The sequence below is a fragment of the Rattus norvegicus genome, chromosome 5, assembly GCF_036323735.1.
Source record: "Rattus norvegicus strain BN/NHsdMcwi chromosome 5, GRCr8, whole genome shotgun sequence".
Classification (NCBI taxonomy): Eukaryota; Metazoa; Chordata; class Mammalia; order Rodentia; family Muridae; genus Rattus; species Rattus norvegicus.
In genome coordinates this window covers 67,287,526-67,307,370 of record NC_086023.1, presented here as the reverse complement: position 1 = coordinate 67,307,370, position 19,845 = coordinate 67,287,526, and the positions used below count along the sequence as shown (strand labels likewise).

Sequence of the window (19,845 nt, the reverse complement as noted above, 5' to 3'; positions counted from 1 at the left end):
TGTGCCTTTTAAGATCATGTTATGAATCACTGGTGGCTTCCAATGAAGTTCAGAAGATGAAGCAGACGAATTTCTAAATGCACAATCTCAAACCATAACAAGCATATCCACAAACAGCAAATGGAGATAATAAAAAATTTCCTAACCTGAGGAAGCTGATCTCAAAAAAAAAAAAAATTTTTTTTTTAAAGCTCTGAAATCTTCAAGAGAAGGCAGGAGTGGGTGGTTCAGGTCCTAGCACATGGGAGGCAGAGACAAGTGCATAACTATGTGTTCAAAGGCAGCCTGGTCTACATGGCATGTTTCAGGCCCATCAGGGATGCATAGTGAAACCCTGTCTCAAAAATCCAAACCAATTAAAGAGAAATCGAGGATGGCACTAGAAAATGGACATGCCTCCCATGCTCATGAATGGAAGACTCAATGTTGTGAGAGTAGCTGTCTTGCCACCTATAGATGTACAGATTTACTGCAACTCTGTCAAAATAATGCCATCCTTCACAAAGGAGTGGAGCATATCTTAAAATTCATTTAATGTCAGACTAGTGGTCAAAGAAACCCCATTGTAGCTGATTTCAAGTTCTACTGCAAAGCCATTCTGATGAAAGCAGCAGGACACTGGCTCAGAGGCATGTAGATAGGTGCAGTGGAATACACGGAGATATTCTGCCATTCTGCCACAGTCACCAGATTGATACCAACGATGCTGAAAATGGTCATTGGAGAAAAGACAGACTAACAAATGGTGTTGAGAAAAGTGGCTCTCTATGAGCAAAAGGATCCACCTAGATCCTTCTCTCTCATCCTGGACAGAAATCAACTCCAGGTGGATTAAAGAACTTATAAAGCCAGAAATTTTAACTGGACTTACGTGGATTAAAGAACTTATAAAACCAGAAATTTTAACTGCTAGAGGCAAAGGTAGGGAACACACTTCATGGTGCAGCCATAGGTAAGGACTTCAAACAACACCAGGCCCTCAGCAAATGAGGGCAACTGCTGACAAAAAGCTGTGAGATTAAAAAGCTTTTTGTACAGCAAAGGAAATAACTTAACTGAAGGCACAGCCTACAGAAAGGGGGGAAATATTTGCCGGCTGTATGTCTGACAAGATTTTCTTTTCCAGTGCTGAGGATTGAACCAAGGACTTTTTGCCTACTAGGCAGATACTCTACCACTGAGCCATCCTGACAGGATTAACATACATAATATACAAAGATCTCTAATTAGAAGGAAATAGGCTAAGGAGACTGTGGAGTTCTCAGAAGAAATACAGATGGGTAGGAAGTACAAATGGTTGATGCTTTGTTCACTGTATCAAGAAAATGGAATCAGCCTAGATGTCCATCAACCATGAATGGATAATTAAAATGAGATACACATACATATACACAATGGAATTTTATTCAGCTGTTAAGAAAAATGAAATTCAGCTGGCTGGTAGTAATCCCAGCACTTGGAAGGCAGAGGCAGGGAGATCTCTGAGCACAAGGCGAGCCTGGTCTATAGAGTGACAGCCGGGGCATTATTTTGACAGAGTTGCAGTAAATCTGTACATCTATAGGTTGCAAGACAGCTACTCTCACAACATTGATTCTTCCATTCATGAGCATGGGAGGCATGTCCATTTTCTAGTGCCATCCTCGATTTCTCTTTTCCTGAAAGTGGGAGGAGAATTAAATTCTATACTTTGCAGGAAAATAGAGATGGGAATTTTTTATTGAGGTAACCCAGGCTTGGAAGGATAAACATGTTCTCTCACATGCACACTGTAGTTTCTGATTTTTATGTATATGTGCTTAGGAGAGAATGAGTGTGGGGTAGAGGCCAGGAAGGGGTTCATGAGAGAGGGGAATAAAGACACCTTAAGGGAGAGAGAGGAGTGGAGGAGGTTAATACTAGGAGTGGAAGGGTTTACACTGGGATGTGAGCAGCTGTTGTTGTAAAAATGTAAAAAATAAAAAAAGTAGGGTTGTCTTTTACACCCCTAGGTCCGGCCCCTAAGTGCCCCAAGATATCTGCTAGCTATCTTGGCAGAAACATCCCAACTCCACGGCAGCGGCCCAGTGTCTCCAGCCGCCTCACACTTTCCTACACTCAACTGTCACATAAAAGAACACACAACACAATAACCTTTGGCCCAATTGATAAGATATAATTGCCCACCTAAATATATAAAGCCCAGTACCATCCATCCCTTAAGAACATTAATAACAAAATACACAGAGCGGAATCTTTTTTTTTTTTTTTTCCTCAGAGCTGAGGACAGAACCCAGGGCCTTGCGTTTGCTAGGCAAGCGCTCTACCACTGAGCCCAACCCCCACAGAGCGGACTCTTAACATCACCTGCCATGGCTTCTCTCCCTCTCACTCCTGTCTCCTCCTCCTTTCCGTTCCAGTCTCCTCCTCTTCCTTCAAACTTCTCTCCTGCCCATCCTTCCTTCCCCTCCAATGACAGACCTCCTATCTTGCACCTGCCCCTCACCTGTATTTTACAAATTCAGTGGGGAGAAGGTTCTGGTGAAGTCGTCTGAGTCTTGAGTAAGTGACTAGGCAGCTGTCCTTGGGGCAGTGGAATTAGCACCAAAATACAGATAACTCCAGGGCAGACCACAACAAGCGGGAAGATGGGAGTGAGTAATGTGTAGGAAGGTTAACCACAACCAAGTATGTATGAAAATGCCATAAAGAAACCTGCTACTTTGCATGCGAAGATAAAAATTTTAAGCGTGCGTAACAGGTTACCACCATTTGTGTAAAGGATATCAACTTTTAAAAATCCAATGTTTTCTCATCTTTGCTCATAGTGTCCTTCAATATTTGTGCTCTATTTTTTTACAGATCCACCACACTTTTGCATTAGTGCACTTGTCCTTTAAACCTTGGGGAAATAATAGTAAATCATGTAACTGCAGTCACTAATAGTTATAGTTAGTCTGAACCAACCATATTGGGCATTTAGCATTCATAGTTATTAACACATGAAGTCACTCTGTGTCATAGACAGGGTATCAAAGGGGTAGCCTATAAGAATGTCTTGAACTGGGATGGAGAGATGGCTCAGTGGTTAAGAGCACTGACTTCTCTTTCAGAGGTCCTGAGTTCAAATCCCAGCAACCACATGGTGGCTCACAACCATCTGTAATAGTATCTGTTGTCCTCTTCTGGTGTCTGAAGACACCTACAGTGTACTTGTATATAACAAATAAATCTTCAAAAACATGTCTTGAACTGTTAACCCAACTCTACCTACCATGTAAATCTCTAATAAGACTCACAGAGAAAAGAAAGGCAGCTATAATATCACTTTCCGTTCTTATCAAAAGAGGCTGTTTGGAAAGAAGCTGTTTATATGAACTTTGTTCAAATTCTGTTAAGTGTGTCCCTTTAATAAGCCTTGCCTTGCCTAATCCCATTGTCTGCTTTTCCAGAAAAGCCTTTGCACTCTTTCAGCTACATCCTATTTCAATATTAGTTTGTCCAATTGTAAATTTCTTAGGCCTTGTGAAGATTAATACTGCCAACTTGACAAGATCTAGAATCACCAAAGAACCAAACCGAGCTTCTGAGTATGCCTGAGGAAATTTCTGGATTAGGTTAGTTTGTGCTACAGCATTGCACGGGCTGGAGACCCAGGCTCCATGAAGAAGAGGACGCTGAGCACCAGCGTCCGCCACTTCCCAACTCTAGATGTAAAGCCTACAGCTGCCCAAGCTCCTGAGACGGAGGCAAATGAACCCGTTTCCCTAAGTGCTTTGTTAGTGATCTCAGCAAGAAAAGTAACTCATGTAGACCCTACCAGTCCTACAAATCTAACTGTAAAACAGTCAGTTTAAAAAAAAAAATCCCCTGGGATTTTTTTGCTGACAGATCAGTCTTCCAGATCAAGACTTAATTTGCAGAAGAAAACTGTCTTCACCTTGATTCTGGACTCTTCATGACATTCAAGTTTTCAGTGTATTTTCTAGATTTCTTGTCTTTAATTTTGTATTCCTCTTAATGGCAAACATGGGCAATGCACAAAGATTTGCTATGCCCTAGCACCTCCAAAGTTATAGTTTTGCAACTCAGCTGTTGAGTCTTCTCATCCTGTGTTTCATGCCAATAAAATAATAATAAAATAATAACAGCATCTGCAGATGCCTGGTCACATTCCAGTTGAAGCTTACTGTCTACTTGGAGAGGTCTTACTATCATTATGGAGAAGCTTTCAACTCTGAAGAATTGCCTACAGGTGAAAGAGAAATGGGAGCCAATGAACAGCATCGAGTGGGAAACATGACCATGGCAAACTGGACTGCGGAGTCCTGGGCAGTAAAAGGTAAATTCCATGGCATTTCTCAGTGGGTTAAGTAATCATCAAAAGGTAGGCATTCAGTATTAAAACAGGAGGATCTCAAAAATCAGAGGTGAGAAAAGAAGAAAGCTACGTTAAACACACCAAAAGCTGCAGCCAGTATGAAGGTATTTCTGGCAACAATGGGGAATGAACAACTCACAGCACAGACTGATGCAAAGCACCATCAGTTCCTTTAAACCAGCGTTCTCAGCCTATGGGTTATGACCCCTTTGGGGGTTGGACAGCCCTTTCATGGGGGTCACTTAAGACCAATGGAAAACATATCTGCATTAAATTCATAACAGCAAAATTTACAATTAGGAAGTAGCAATAACAAATTTTGTGGTTGATAGTCACAAGGAACTGTTGTTAGGAAGGTTGAGAACCACTGCTTTAAACAAAGAACTGCTGTATTTTAAATAATGCAGCCACTCTTGTCTGTTTCCCCCTAACCAGCCTCATTGTTAAGTTGTACGTACATTCAGTTTCTTGTTCTCATTAATGCCTTGACTTTCCCCGTGTCATTTTGTTTCATGCAAGTCCTTACTCACTTGAAGCTTACTGCCTGTTCCATCAGGCATCTTCTTCCTTCCCACTGCTCAAACACCAGCTCTGCAACGCCTCCCCATTCGCTTCCAGTTATTCCTTCATCAGGAATCGGATACCTTTTCCATCCTCTCCCTGGTGCTTACCGTGCTTTGTCACGTCTTACCCGGTTTAGTAACTGCGTGGCTTACTACGATAGGATCTACAGGTCTATTTCTGTATATGACACTAGAATTTAATACACAACAGGAATTCTGTTTATTGTTTGTCAAATGGGTGAAATTTATTGCATATTTCCTAATAACAAACCAATTCAGAAAGGAATGAATTTTGCAGAAATCCTTGCCGTTTAGCCTTTCCTTGTCCTTACTTTGCCATACTTAAAGTTCAATAATGTGGAAACTCCTTTTAGGAGTTTAGTTGGTGAAATGCAGTAACACAGTAATTAACAATAGCAGGAACATCTCAAATAGTTGATAAGTATATGCAAAAGGCAAACTATCAAGTGACTTGCTCAAACGGGAGTGTTCACAGGGGCCCACGGAAGTTCACTTGCTGTTGAAGGGATCCTCCGATTTGGCTTCAAAGGCACTGACATGGTTTGGAAAGTTAAGAAATTGCATCTAATTTCTTCTTTTAGATGAATTTATATTCTTACATTTCTTTCCATTTTGCCTGATTTAGACCAATGAAGTTGGGCTGAGAGCCTGCAAGCTTCATCAGGCAACTTGACATGGCCTAACAAAATCTTAAAATAATGGAGGATCCCCACCACATCCCAAATCGTTCTCTTAGATCTTATACAAAATAGCTTTGTGATCTTGGTCAAATCATTTGACACTTTTTATGTTTTTATTCCAATATATTTGTTGGGTTAACATTGCACAGATGTATTTTTGTCACAAGTTAGTTTCTTTGAAGATAGCAATGTAGATACGTAACTCTTTTATTATTATTTATAACACACAAGTTCTTCTGTGAAATGGTGCCAAACTGATGAGTACAAACAGAACCACTTGTTAGGAACCCGTGTTAATAGCAGTTATAAAACAGAGCTGGATGTATGTAATCCCAGCAGGAGGATTGCAACTTCAAAACGAGCCTGGGCTTCCAGTAAAACCCAATTGCAGAAAACAGAAACAACAAAACCACACACACATACAAACAGAATCTGAATGTGTGTTAAAACTCGGGGCCAGAGGAGAAGCACTGGTCAAGCCTCTGGAGACTTTGGGGATGTCATCAGACCTCTGTAAGCACCTGAGAGCAACATCTGAATTCCTCTCTGTGATGATAAACTATTGCTTGCCCAAGGGGGACCTTGCTCCAGGCTTGCACTCCTCTATCCAGAGTCCATGCTATCAGTGAAGGGCTTCTAAGGCATTCCTGAGAAATGCCTTTGCTTTCTAACAACTCAAAAGGTTTGGCTTCTGGCCTTTTACTGGAAGGAAATACTATGTGCTAGATATTTGTGGTTGGGTTTCCAAACTTCTTGTCAACAGTAGGTGTTACCAGTTTCCAGTCCTCACTCTGCAGAAAACATGAGCATGGAAGGCAGGCAGGCAGGCAGGCAGGCAGGCCGGCCGGCCATCTGTGGCCAGTTAGGAGTTTCAGGAAACCCCCATCCACGATGCAGAAGTCTGGCCATTCTAGGTAGCTTCAGCATGTTCGCCCTCTAGGCATGCTAGGTCCCTGGCTCTCGTGTGAGGTAGGAGAGTTAACGCCAATAGAAGACACAAAATTGAGATGGGAAAAGAGCAGAGTCACAAGGTTTGGGAAAACAGTCTGGCCAACACAATGGACGTGGCTTTTCTTATTTAACATGCAATTGTTTTGGTGGCAATCCAAAAGCAGATGTTCAGAAATAGCTTATTACCCACCCCCTACCGTTTGTGCACAGCTTCCCAGGGGGCATCATTTAAAGCGTAATGATTAATTGATTTTAAAAGCTCTGAGAGATTTGTTTTTAAAAGTCGTGTTTACTTTTAATTATATAAAACATTTTGAACAGTGATCATAGCCTATATGAACCAATGTGTAGAGGGTGGGGTGGGATAGTGGTGCTCATTTTATACTTGAGCTGTGTGTTGTATGCATGGTCACAATTAAGAGCAGGCTGTGGACACCTGGTGAGGCGCCAGAAGGCAAAGTAGTAAATCAGGGGTCTGGGTTGTTCACAGCGGGCCTTGCAGTCTCTGAGCTCTGAGGCAGCAGAGCATGGCAGAGTGGGGCTCAGCAGCCGCCCCATCCAGGCCTTCTGCCTTTGGAACCGGAGACTGAGCCTTCGTTCCTCGGAGGCCCCGTTACCCTGTCCACACAGGCCTGGTGAGTGCCTGGCACACTGCTTGGGAGACACCAGTTCTTCCTTAGGGAAGGGTGTTTTCTGAAAACTGAGGGTAGTAATCTATTTGTAGACCGAGACAGGCAGAGCGGGTTGAAATTAGCATGTTGAAAAAGCAAAACATCAGAATGTATTGCACATAATGGTAAACATTTTCAATGAACATATATTCAATTCTAATACATTTTTTTTTTACTGTGGGTTACACCAAGTTTTCAGAGAAATTATCAGATTATGATATCAAAAACGTCTTTTGGAGAACTGCCATTACTGAAATGAAGTCTACAAATTTTAAGATATTAAAATGATTCTTTGTAACTAGCTGAAATAAAAATAAGACATAAATCACAGAGATGATAAATTTAACTAGACAGTATGGGTCATATTAAATTCACTTTTAAGATCACTTCTGTGTCATATTGACTAATTTATACTTTTTAGTACTTTATATCATTTATAGTTGATTAAACACTTCTAAGAAATGTCCACAAAAGTTGGCTATTGGATTCTATTGTGGAGAAATGAGAAACAATTTCTAAATAACTTTAAAGTATAATGGAATTTTAGAGGACTGTAGTTCCTCAAGCATTAGGATGGCTAGAGTCAAAAGTTGAACACTGATGGGTCATGAACACATCAACAGTCCCACACTAGCTCAGCAAAGATGCTAAGTCCAGAGGGTGTGAGTTCACATACAAGCTTCGCCCTGCCTCTTTGACTTCCGTGTGCTGTGGACACGCTGACTGATGGCACTTTGGGGATTAATGGAATTGAGTATTAAGCTGAGGAAGATGAAGTAGAACACGGGAGATTAAAGAACTGAACAACACTGTTTATTCTTACAATTCCAGCTAAGCAGGCGGAATTGACTGTCAGAATTACCCGAGGGCCAAAGTTCAAGACCCTTGTTTTGGGTGGGTGTGGTGACACACCTTTACTTCCAGCACTCAGGAGGCAGAGGCAGGTGGATCTCTGAGTTCAAGGCTGGCATGGTCTACACAGCAAGTTCCAGGACAGCCAGGCCAGGGCTATACAGAGAAACGTTCTTGGAAAAAAATGAAACGAAACAAAAATAATCTTGTTTAAAGTAGAATCTGTATGAGTTCTGCCTGTCCCCTGCTCGGGTTTGACATGCTCGGGTTTAAAAGAGCAGCAAGAACTAGAGAACAAAGAATGACGTTAAAAGTGATTACTTTAAATACTTAATGCCCAGTGTGTTTGGCAATATTTCAGGATCCGACAATTATTCAAAGTTTTTGTTTGTTTGTTTGTTTATTATTAAAGTCTTAAGTCAGCAGAGAAGAAGTACTTGATACTTCCCAATCTTTTACTGAGATGTAGTGCTTTGTTTCATAGGGATGCACTGGTAAGACTCACAGGCATTAAAGGGAAGGCTGTTGTGACACAGAGGGAAAGATAGCAACCGACAGAGGTCAAACATCAACTCATCTCTTAAAAGAAGCTAAGCGGTAAACCCTTCGGCCCTTGAACCTGTGCTCTGGCTGATGGTGCACTTTCCTCAAGAAGAGATAACTGAAGGGACCAGTGGCTTCTTCCTATTCCTTTTCTCTATATCTCAAACCTTTCTGTTTTGAGACAAACATGGAATTGGTCTAGACCATGGCTGCTGTCCATGTCAACTATTGGGTTAGCACCACGGATCTTTCCTTGAGTCTGAATCGTGGACTTGGCTGTCTAGAATGTGAGAGAAGTTGAGTGTGAACATTGGGCAAACAGCGGCAGGAGGGGAGACGACCTGGGAAAGGCAGCAGTGAGAGATGTGAGGTAGAACGCTCCTTCTTGGACCTCCAAGAAGACTCAGGGAACTCGATTCCTTGAGGCAAGTATGCCAACCCCTTCTAAACCCACTTCTAAAGTGCCCTGGGGTGTGATCTTGTACTCCCCTTAGCCCAAATAATTTTGGAAATATTTAAATCTTTTTCAACTAAAGAGATTACAGGTAGGGTGGCTAGAGATGGAAAGCTATTTAAGAAGGCAGATTATGAGAAAAATCCTTATGACAGACGTAGAATTCACCCTGGAAGCGGATAGTCTTCAGACTTGGCAGCAGGAAATGGGCTTGACGGGTGGTCAGCAGGCCTAGCATGTGGGGTGGGGAGGTTCTGTACTCCTCACCTGGAGACAGGAAAGACCAGGAAAACACCCGTGCCACAGTGAAGACACTATAAAGAGAAAATGGGCTTCTCTTTCTATTTTGGAGTATTAATTTCCTTCCCCAGAAAATTTAGATGGATCCAAGTACAACAGTTCTCAAGTCTACAAGAAGTTCACCTGTGCCCCCTGCTGAGCACATCCCTACCTGACAGAAAGACTCCTGACTCACACTCTGTTCCTCCCTATAGGAAGAAACATTCTACAAACACACTGACCCTCAGGCATCCAATATATTCCTACACATCTTAGATCCTTAGAGTTACAGATCCAGTTTTCACATTGCTAGGCTGAACCTTTGCTCTTTGGCAGTCTTTAAACTTGACCTGACGGACCCTCTGCCCAGGCTCCTCCACCTCTAAAATCTCCATTAACACCCAGCAAACAAACACGTCCACTTATGGTGGCTCAAGGCTGCATGGACAGGGGGAGCCACTTCTTAACACTGTTCCAACACCAGCAAGTTGCTCCTTAGGTCGGGTGCACAGTACCAGCTGGAAGCTGGGCTTTAACTGCATTTTTTGTCACTTTGGCTAGGGAGATCTGGACAGCTGGAAGTGAGCTTCTCCATCATTTTCTGTTTCCTTCTTTGTATCAATTTTCCACCTGTGAAGCCTAACACCCCACCACCAAGTGCAGCTGCAATTCCTGCCACTTTGAAGCCTGCGAGGAGGCCGATGGGACCCCCCACCACTCCTCCGATGACTGCACCTGCCACAGGCAGGGCTGCCAGCTTGTATTTTGCAGCCTGTAAAAAAAAAAAAAAAAAAAAAAATTCAATTTAGAAATTGAGTTGAGAAAATCTGCCTGTGGTGATGTGCGCTTTCCTCTCATTACTCCTGGCAATGCCTCTTTAACTCTAGGTTCATAATTAACCTCAGAGATTATTCTTGGAGGGGTGTGTGTGTGAACCTGTTCCACAGGTACTGCCATTACCCCAGACCATAGAACTAAAGGAGGCGAGGTGTGCTCCAGACTGGACTGTACAAAATGATTTTACTTGCAAAATAATCAGCCCACTATCTGGCTGGCCTACTCAGGCAGCCTCAGCAGCTGCCGGCTCCCAGCAAAGCTTTGATTCAGCACAGAGGCTATTCCACACTAGGCACCTGGGCTGAAAGTCACATCATACGGATAATAGCTGCTCCCACTCCTCCAGTGCTGCGGCAGGCTTGTACTTTAGTTCTGCCTGGATTAATGGACTGCTCTCTCTTCTCCCTAGGCCTCTGCAGATATGCCTTCATCACAACTAAATGCCCTAGAGTGAGGCCACAGTTCATTCTTTTCGGAAAAAAAAAAATTCTCTCATGATAGAATGAATCTGGGAGTAAAATATTACAGCCATTGATTTCTTACACTACCTATGTGTCATTTCTTCCTTATTTCCTTAATTGCTGGTTCCCTCGACACTGAAGAGAGCAGATCAATTGGGTTAATACTAGAGATTCCTGGGAGCCGGAGCACCATTGATTTGTCAGCAGGAGTGGAGTCTTACCTTCTGCAAGTTTTTGGTTCCCTCTTCAACATTCACAGCAGCACTGTTGACATGGTCTGCAATGCTGTCAATCTTCTCCTGCTGAGACTGGATGCAGAGGAATTATGAGTGAGGGGTCCTGCTGGGGAGCAGTGGGAAGCCAACACACACTATTTTAATTCCTGTAATCAGGCCCCCGGGTACTGCAGCCTTGCAGTCTTAATAGTGGTTCATTAATAGCATCTGATAAACCATGTCGAAAGTACAAATTCACTTTCAGGAAAGAAGAGGGGGACTTAATGATTAGGTAATAAAAGGGTGGCACCTTCATAGCAAAAAGCACCTCACACTGGAATTCATTCAAACACACAAACATGTTATTCTCCAAATGAACCTACTTTGTAGGAGGAGAAAATCCAAATAAGCATTTAAATGTTTACATGCCAAGTCGGGTTTGATAGCAAAAAAAAAAAAAAAGGAAAACAAGTTCAAACATAACAACAACAAAAAGTCCATAACTTGTGTTCTTCGGAGAGTCACCTTAGGAGGAACATGCCCTTGATCCTACAAACTGTTGTTGTTGTTGTTGTTGTAAGAATGAGACTACAATTCACTGTAATCCAGCAGGAAATCTTTGCACTTTTGATATGCAATAGGGAGCAAAGAAGGATTCTGGGTCTTGAATTTTACTAAATTAAATATAGAACAAGTTAAAATATTTCCAGTCAGCAGCATTAATACAGCAGTCCACCTAAAGCAGCAGCACCTGTTCTGAGACAGCAGCAACCATGACCCCTGAAGTTGCTGATGCATGATGAGTGGGATGGCTAGGGCTTGCCATTCTCTCTAACGTGAAAAACCACCTCAGTGGCACTCAGGTGCCACTCAGGCTACTGAGCTCTGCCCAGACACCTCGGTCACAAGCAGTCTGTTCTAGAAACAGGATCTCGTCAAGATCAACTTATTTATATACATACCTGCACACACACACACACGCACACACACATAACTAAATCACTATAACTATATAGTTAAATATATACATATGTATACATATATCTACACACACACACACACGTCACTGTAACTATATATAGAGTTAGTTAAATAAACACACACATATGGTGGAATAGGATAGGTCCTGACCAGTGTAGAAACCTCATGTGATTACTCTGACCATCGGGGCACAGGCATTTCTTTCACTCCCGAATTTGCAGAAAAACACGGGACAATGCCTCCTTCGTTCCACATAAAGCCACCTTATACAGTGTGTGTGATGTGATTCATCTGTCTTTATGCTAAACTGACTTATCGAGCACGTATGCCTGACACTTTCTACTCCAATCAGCATTCCATGTGAGGACATGGGTGCAACAAGGTCTACCAAACCCCACCTCCCTCCTATTAGCATTACTGATACTCTTTCCCTGCCCAACAAGCACCTTCTCTCTGCCAGGCCTTTTGTGCTGGCCATTCATTCCAGGATTCTCCAAAACCATCTTGAGCTCCTTAAGTTCTAAATAGTCTGTTTTCAGTGTTATTTCGAACTTGTCACACAAATGTATGCAAGGGTCTCAAGCTAGATCACTAGTGTGTGTGTGTGTGTGTGTGTGTGTGTGTGTGAGAGAGAGAGAGAGAGAGAGAGAGAGAGAGAGAGAGAGAGAGAGAGAGAGAGAGAGAGAGCAATCCAGGAGAGGGTATCAGATCTCCTGGAGCTGGAGTTCCATCAGCTGTAGGTGCTGGGAACCAAATTCAGGTCTCCTACAAGAGCAGTACACGCTCTTAACTGCTGAGCCGTCTCTGCAGCCTCCCATTTTACACACTTTGAAGGTCACTGTTACTCATGATAAGACTGCCACAAAACCTAGGCTTGGATATTCTGTGTTTAATCCCAGCACTGCCCTGGTATGTCTTTGAGCCAAGTACTTACATCTACTACACGAGGACAAAGGTGCTTCTACTTCAGTTAAAAGGAGGATGCAATGAGGTGTCTGCAAAGCACAGTGGGAAAGCAGAAGTACCTACCCATCTGGTGACAAGGTTTAGTGAGCTTTGGTTCCTGTGATCGTGTTCTCAGATAATAGATGTGTGGATCTTAATTTTTATGATAGCAAAGCTTCTTTAAGTCAGCTTTCTTCTTAGCCAAACAAGCAAAAGTGCCAGCATTAATAATACCCAACTGGGCTGGGCTCCTGATACCTTAGCAGTGCTTCTGTCTGGGATCCACCCAAGGTTTATGTTCTTGCCCGAAACAATCTATGCTAGCAGATAAGTCACTGGCAGTAAAACCTTATCATCAACTTTTACCTCAGGCTGAGAAAGGAGTCTGCTCGGACTATTGCTATTTCTGCTCTCCGAGTGACCAGAAGACACCAGGAAGATACACTGTGCCCTCCTAAGACTTTACTGCAACACTGTGACTGTCTCAGTCAAGAGACACCATGACCAAGGCAACTCTTTTTTTTTTTCAAAGAATGTAATTAGGTATTTATTTAGTATAAAAGGCCTGTGCACAGTGTAACAAATACAATTTTTACAGCTGTTTTGCAATCGTGGCACCTGTTCATTTTTGTTTCATGCTCTGAATTACTTCATCCAGTAGTTTGCTCACTTCTTTGTGTCTCGTTACTGCTCGACTCATGCAGTCCTGAAGTTTAGCTCCAGTCAGCCCACTCCCACCTGGCTTGTGAAGACAGCACAGCTTGCCTTCCTCGTCCATTACTATGGTTAAGGGTCCTGTGGACAGGTGCTGCTCCTCTCCGGTAGGATCAACTATCAGCAAAGTGTCATCAAACACAGCAAATGAAGTAGCAACTGGGTTTGCTCTAACATTCAATTTTTCTTCTTTAAATTGGCTTCCGCTAAAGCAGTTTCTTCGTTTATAGTGACTTCAGGCAACTGTACAATCTTTAAAGCTGCTAACAAAGCAAACGTGCAGGCATCCAAAATGTTCCCGTCGTAGTCTAGGCAAATAAGGTCCAAGCAGGCTTCCCTGGAGAAATGCTTAAGTCCTCTTTCTTAATTATCTGTGACTTCTCAATGACATCTGCAATGAACTGGCTGGTTACTTGAGCCTCTTCTCCAGGAGGTCCAGTCCGAAACCTCGATGAACACAGCAGTGGTAGGTCCACATTAGGGACGACATATCGTCCATCGGGGGCATCTACTGGTGGTGCTGCCAATTCTGCTTTACCTCCACAAATGACTGTGGCGTTCCCCACCTTCACTAGAGCAGAGCCATCCGCTGTACTGATTGAACCTGTGTTCACAGTTGTGGTTCTGAATTCACCAAGTTCTCTTCCATCAGGACGGCAGTTTTCTTTCAGAAATCTCCTGTAATACTCCAGTGGTTCCACAGTTTTGAACCCGGCCACCATTTTTCCTGCCCGCCCCAAGGCAACTCTTAAATAGGAAAACATTTAACTAGGGCTTGCACAGTTTCAGGGGTTTAGTTTATCATCCAGGGCAGGGAGCACAGTGACAGGGAGCATAGAGGCACACATGGTGCTGGAGTATGGAGGAGTAGCTAAGAGTCACATCTTGATCAGTGTGAATCGCCAAAAGACAGAGACTGGGCCTGGCATGGGCATCTGATTCCTCCAACAAGACCACACCTCCCAATCCTTCTAATCCTTTCAAAGAGTTCCACTCCCTGGTGACTAAGCACTCAAATATATGAGTCTATTGGGGCCATTCTCATTTAAACCATCACAATGACTTTTAAAGTTTATTGTAGAATAGTAAATAATGAATTTCTCCCTACAAAATTCCTTTGGAATAATAAGATTAAAGATTACCAGAAAAATACCCATCCTAAGATTACTCATTATTTCAACATCATGCAACTAGCAGCCCAAGATGACTCCATCTGTCCTGGGGCAGTAGGCCACATCGGCAGGTACTACAGACATTGGAAGTTTGCTTAGGCAGAGGGCAGAAAGCCCTTCCCTGGGATCAACAGGCTCCCCTCAACTGTACAGACCTAGCACTTCCTTCCGTTAGTTCGGCTTCAATCCTCCAACTGTCTGTATCTTCAGATTCTACTCCATGAATACGGAAGGCTTAATGATATCTACAATGATGGCAGTTAGCTGTCAATCACCATCAGAATAACAAACTATGCTATATTCAGAGCTGAGTCCTTAGCTCTTTCTACCGGGCCAAGCTGCACATGTGTAACCTACCACCGTCTATGAAACTAGGCTCCTCCCAACAGCAGGGGCTCGGGGAATCTTTGCTTCTATCTACCTACTTTCCCTCTTTGCTGCTGACTTGTTTAAGTTTGTCTTCACCTCCTAGATTTCCCACACTGGACCTTCTTCACCCTCTCCCCGGAGAGGCATTTTACTCTTTGGCACTTAGAAGTGTTTTCAGCATCCCTTTAATAATGAACTAAGCTATGTATAAGGCACACTGCAGTATTTATCAAACTAACACACACATCCCATTTCATAGAAGAAAAATTCTCAAAACTTCAAAAATATGCCTATGAATTTCATTTTAAGAAATATTGGGGGGCTGGAGAGATGGCTCAGAGGTTAAGAGCACTGACTGCTCTTCCAGAGGTCCTGAGTTCAAATCCCAGCAACCACATGGTGGCTCACAACCATCTGTAATGAGATCTGATGCCTCTTCTGGTGTATCTGAAGACAGCTACAGTGTACTCATAATAAATAAATAAATAAATAAATAAATAAATAAATAAATAAATAAATAAATCTTTAAAAAAAAAAGAAATATTGGGTCAGATTGCTCTACTGACCTGAAAACAGCTGAATCTGTGTAACAGTTTTAGGCCCTAAGATTCAGGAGAAAATGTAAATGCTTACCGAGGAGAACTCAAGTTGGATACATGAACCAGAAACTAATGAGAAATCACTTTCCCCCTGAATGATTGCTGTGGGTACTTGTCAGCCCAACATCAAACAATATTTCCTGTTATTATAGCAAACAACAATCATTCACTCAACAAATTCACCCTCCGATCCATTTACATCAACAACAGAGCTCTGCCTTAAAGGTTATTGTACAGTCTTATGCGTGAGCTTGGAAAGCTATGAGTTTACGGCAAGGCCCAGACTGCAGATATGTCCCTGTACTCTCCCTAAGTTCTAGCTATAATCATATGCAATCAGAGACAGAAAGGCCCAGAAGAAAACGGGAATGTGATGCAGTGGCAGAGCACAGTTATCTTGGCCTAGCAAGGCAATAAGCAGGGTAAAGAAGCAGGAACACTTCAGTGTGCAGACTAAAGGGACTCAGTACAGGAGTGTCTGAAGAGAACCATGCTGGGAACCAAGGTAAAGAGCCAGACCAAGGCTGCAGGAGCAGCTGAGGCAGATGGGAGTGAAAGGGGAAGGATGTGTCTGCAGTAGACTTCCCATCAGGCACGCAGCAAAGCTCTCTGCTGTCGAATACCGTGCTAAACCTCACAGCAGTCGTGCGAGACTGACTCTAACTGAATCCACTGTAGCCCCATTACAATGCAGCTAGAGCAAAACTGGACTTCAGGAGCCGCAGAGAAAAAGAAAACAATGTAGGAGTAAGGGTAGCATCTCCTCCAAGTTCTGGCCCAGCCTTCTTTAAATTCTCTGGCTAGATAGAAGAAAAGGGCACCTGCACAAACAGAGCAGGGCGACTGGTAGATACTAATACACTGAGAATTACTGGGCTTCACTGTAATCCCCCATTATCTTAGTGAATCCTTTGTTTCACAGCAAACTAGGTGTACACCTAACATTTTAATGACTTTTAAGGGTACAGTTTTGTGGCACTTCATTTACAATGTAGAGACATCATTAACGCTATCCTATAGGATCCTCTGATCCCACTGAGGTTAGCATAGGGCTGTGTGTGCAGAAGGTGCTCCTTGAACACATGGTTAATTTGCCCAGCTACAGTCATGTCCATGTGACAACAGAGGATGTGGTCACTCTTGTGTTCCCTGCTTAGTCCCTGTTGTGAATCCTTGGCCATGTATCCTAAGAACTCAGTCTTCCTGGGAATAACAATCAAGGTTCTTCTTGAGCCAAATAGAATTGTGACTCCTGTCCTTACAATTATAACTAAGACATTTGTATGGGGCTATGGCTGTGACTGGAACCTTCTGTATATGTCCTTCTTAGACTGCTACCTATATAACATACACACACAACTATTAATCCTCTATAAACTTTATTTTTTTCTTTCATATGCCTAACCACTGGAAGAGAAATGTATTTGTCTTGAGAAGAGTTAACTACATCTTTAATTTGTTCTTTAAATCAACTTTAGTGATGAATAATTTACATGTATTGAAATGCATTTAAATATACATATTGATGGCTCTGACAAATGCATATTTTTATGTAACCATGCACACAGAGACTTTGTACACTGCATTAGATTGGGAGATTATTAATTATAATAACGATATATCTTGATTGTAAACAACACATGTTTGGGGTATTCATGTATCATTTCCTGCAATCTGCAAAATAAAAAGACACCTAATCCAGAGACTTGTAACATTTTCTTCCTTCCTTCCTTCCCTCCTTCCTTCCTTATTTACTTAGAGGAATCAAAAATAATTCAAACAATTTACTGCTTTCAATCTTGGTCATACAGTTCAAGAAAATATCCATAAGGCAATATAAGAACAAGCCAACACTAGACAGTGTGGAACTCATTGGTACAGGAGGGCCACAGAAGAAGAAAGACTTTCTAAGAAATGAAAATATTTTGATGTAGGTTAAAAAAAAGAAAAAACAACAAACAAATAAACAAAACAACAACAACTTTGAAAACCTCTTATTTTGAAAGAAGACAAGTGTTCTCATCCCATAACTGTTAATAAGACAGAAGGTTAGTGTTTGAGAACTGGAACAGAACACAGAACTAGAGTAACAAGCGCTGGAGTCCTCTGTTCCAACTCTGAGAAGCTGTGGCCTAGGAGTTTCCACCTCAGAGCCAGGCCTTAGAGAAGCCATGCCGCAGAAATGGTGGGTCCCATTTCACAGCTTAACAAGAACAGATCATAAGCCTAGGCAGTACACTGGGAAAGGCTTCACACTTGTGCAAGCACACATTCATGCACATGCTCAGATGCTATGCCTTTCTATAATTCCTAGGGAAAACAAAACAACAATTTAGAAAAATAATGACAGAAAAACCTCTCTTTCCTCCAAGACAACAGGTTCATTCAGGTCTTATAACAAAAAATAAAAACATACAGTATCCTGTCTATGACTTCACCTTCCTCCAGTTGTTCCTCAAAAAGTCTTCTGAGCATCCTTTACACTATATAGGCAGGCGTTACCACTCTACCTATAGAGTACATTCCTGTAGCTCGCTCCTAACTAGTCACCTGCCCATGACCTCCTCTTCACCATTATAACAGTTTCTCCAAGGCAGACTGGATTGCAGCAGTCTAGCTTGACCACACATGTGAACATATCAGGACCAGCACAACTTGGCTCTCACCATCCTTGTTTGCCCCTGGTCCTGCAGGCTTTGGATAATAGAACATTAGCACTCTGAGACAGTCCACACAGCTCACCATGTTTTGTCCTGGCTCACCTGCACTGGTGTGCCCCTGGGGCTCTCTGTCAGCACTTACTCATTCTTCTAGATGTATGATAATACGGCCTCTGTGGAGGTAGTTTTAATGCTGCTACTTTATAAACCATGTCTCTCTCCCTGGAATACTCTTCTTCTTGGAGCTGATGAGGCTTGTCTATATTTCTTATTTTTGCATTTAGTTTTCATGCTTGAAAACTGAGTCTGGGAATTCAAGCCTTCTTCTTCCTTCTATGGAATTCCAAAAGGCAGAAAGTGGACTTTATTTATGTCTATAAAAAACTTTGTCAGACTTCCAATGCTGAGAGAACCGAGCAAAGTACTTTTTCTGTAATACTGATTGACTTGATCTAGAATTTAAGGAGTATATACAACAGCTAAATACAACTGTAATAGTTATAATCTAGGCTGGGTGGCTAAGAGCACTTGTTGTTCTTGCACTGGACCCAAGTCAGGTTCCCAGCACCCATTTAGCAGCTCAAAGCCATCTGTCCATCACTCCGGTTTCAAGGCATCCAATCCCTTTTTCTGGCTTCTGTGGGCATCGAACACACAGGCACTGCACATTCATAAATGTAGGCAAAACTCATACACACACGAGCAAATATTTTAAAAATATGTGACTTCTATTGAATTTCTAATCAAAGGGACAGTGACTGATCAGTTCTGAGTCTCTGTTACATACTTACATTTACTAGGAGGGACATATCGGTGACCAGATGGCTAAGCTCAATTAAGTCCTTCAAAGAGAGAGAGAGAAGGGGGAAATTACTTACTTTTACATCCCATTGTTACTATATACGTAGTGTGTATATATCCACACAGACACACACACACACACACACACACACACACACACACACACACACACACACATCTTTAACATACCGCTTCTAAGGTTTCCCAGGACTCAGCAGCATTTTGGTCTCGAGGAATTTCAGGCAAGGCATATATCTGAGTCAGACTCTGGGAAGCAGCTTCAGCCTCTCCAGTGTGGACTCCTAGATGGACGCAGGCCTGGTTAGAGTTTGCTTCTCAGAAAGGAAAGAACACTAACGGGCTCCACAAGACGACTGCTATACAGAATGCATGTAACTTGCTAAGCTTTTAGGTTCAGGCTAAAAGTAAATAAGTCAATATATGAAAATAGCACTATGTACCCCTGGGAAGCCTCTTCTCTGAGTAGGTGCAAAGGCAGAGCAAGGCCTATACATACACACGCTGCATGAATGGGAGGAAAGGCTAGAAGTGGAAGAGGCGGCAGTGGGAACTACTACCCTTGACCAGCATTCCACTAGACACAAGAGTAGCAACAGGTCTAACATGCTCTGCTGCTAAATCAATCCTCAGGCTCGGACTTAGCTATTGTAGTGATAAGGGTAACACAACAGGTGTCAGAAGCAAGAAGGTGGGACA

The 19,845-nt window shown here is 42.5% G+C and overlaps 1 protein-coding gene and 1 pseudogene across 8 annotated transcripts in view; both read right to left on the bottom strand.

Moving 5' to 3' along the window:
* Window positions 1-5,142: 5,142 nt before the first annotated feature.
* Window positions 5,143-19,845, bottom strand: part of Stx17 (syntaxin 17) — a 60,556-nt gene continuing 45,853 nt past the window's right edge. For 2 of the 8 annotated variants that reach the window (XM_006238024.4, XM_017593152.3), the window contains exons 6-9: window positions 19,318-19,430; window positions 19,119-19,169; window positions 10,894-10,980; window positions 5,143-10,146 (exon numbers count right to left, since the gene is read on the bottom strand). In XM_006238024.4, the coding sequence (XP_006238086.1) occupies window positions 9,907-10,146; window positions 10,894-10,980; window positions 19,119-19,169; window positions 19,318-19,430 (491 nt within the window). In that variant the 3' untranslated portion in view covers window positions 5,143-9,906. Of the gene's footprint in view, window positions 10,147-10,893; window positions 11,015-13,329; window positions 18,661-19,118; window positions 19,170-19,317; window positions 19,431-19,845 lie in introns of those variants that run through there. The other 6 variants (NM_145723.2, XR_005504369.2, XR_005504370.2 and 3 more) reach the window with 6 other exon arrangements.
* Window positions 13,330-14,291, bottom strand: Exosc8-ps1 (exosome component 8, pseudogene 1; annotated as a pseudogene).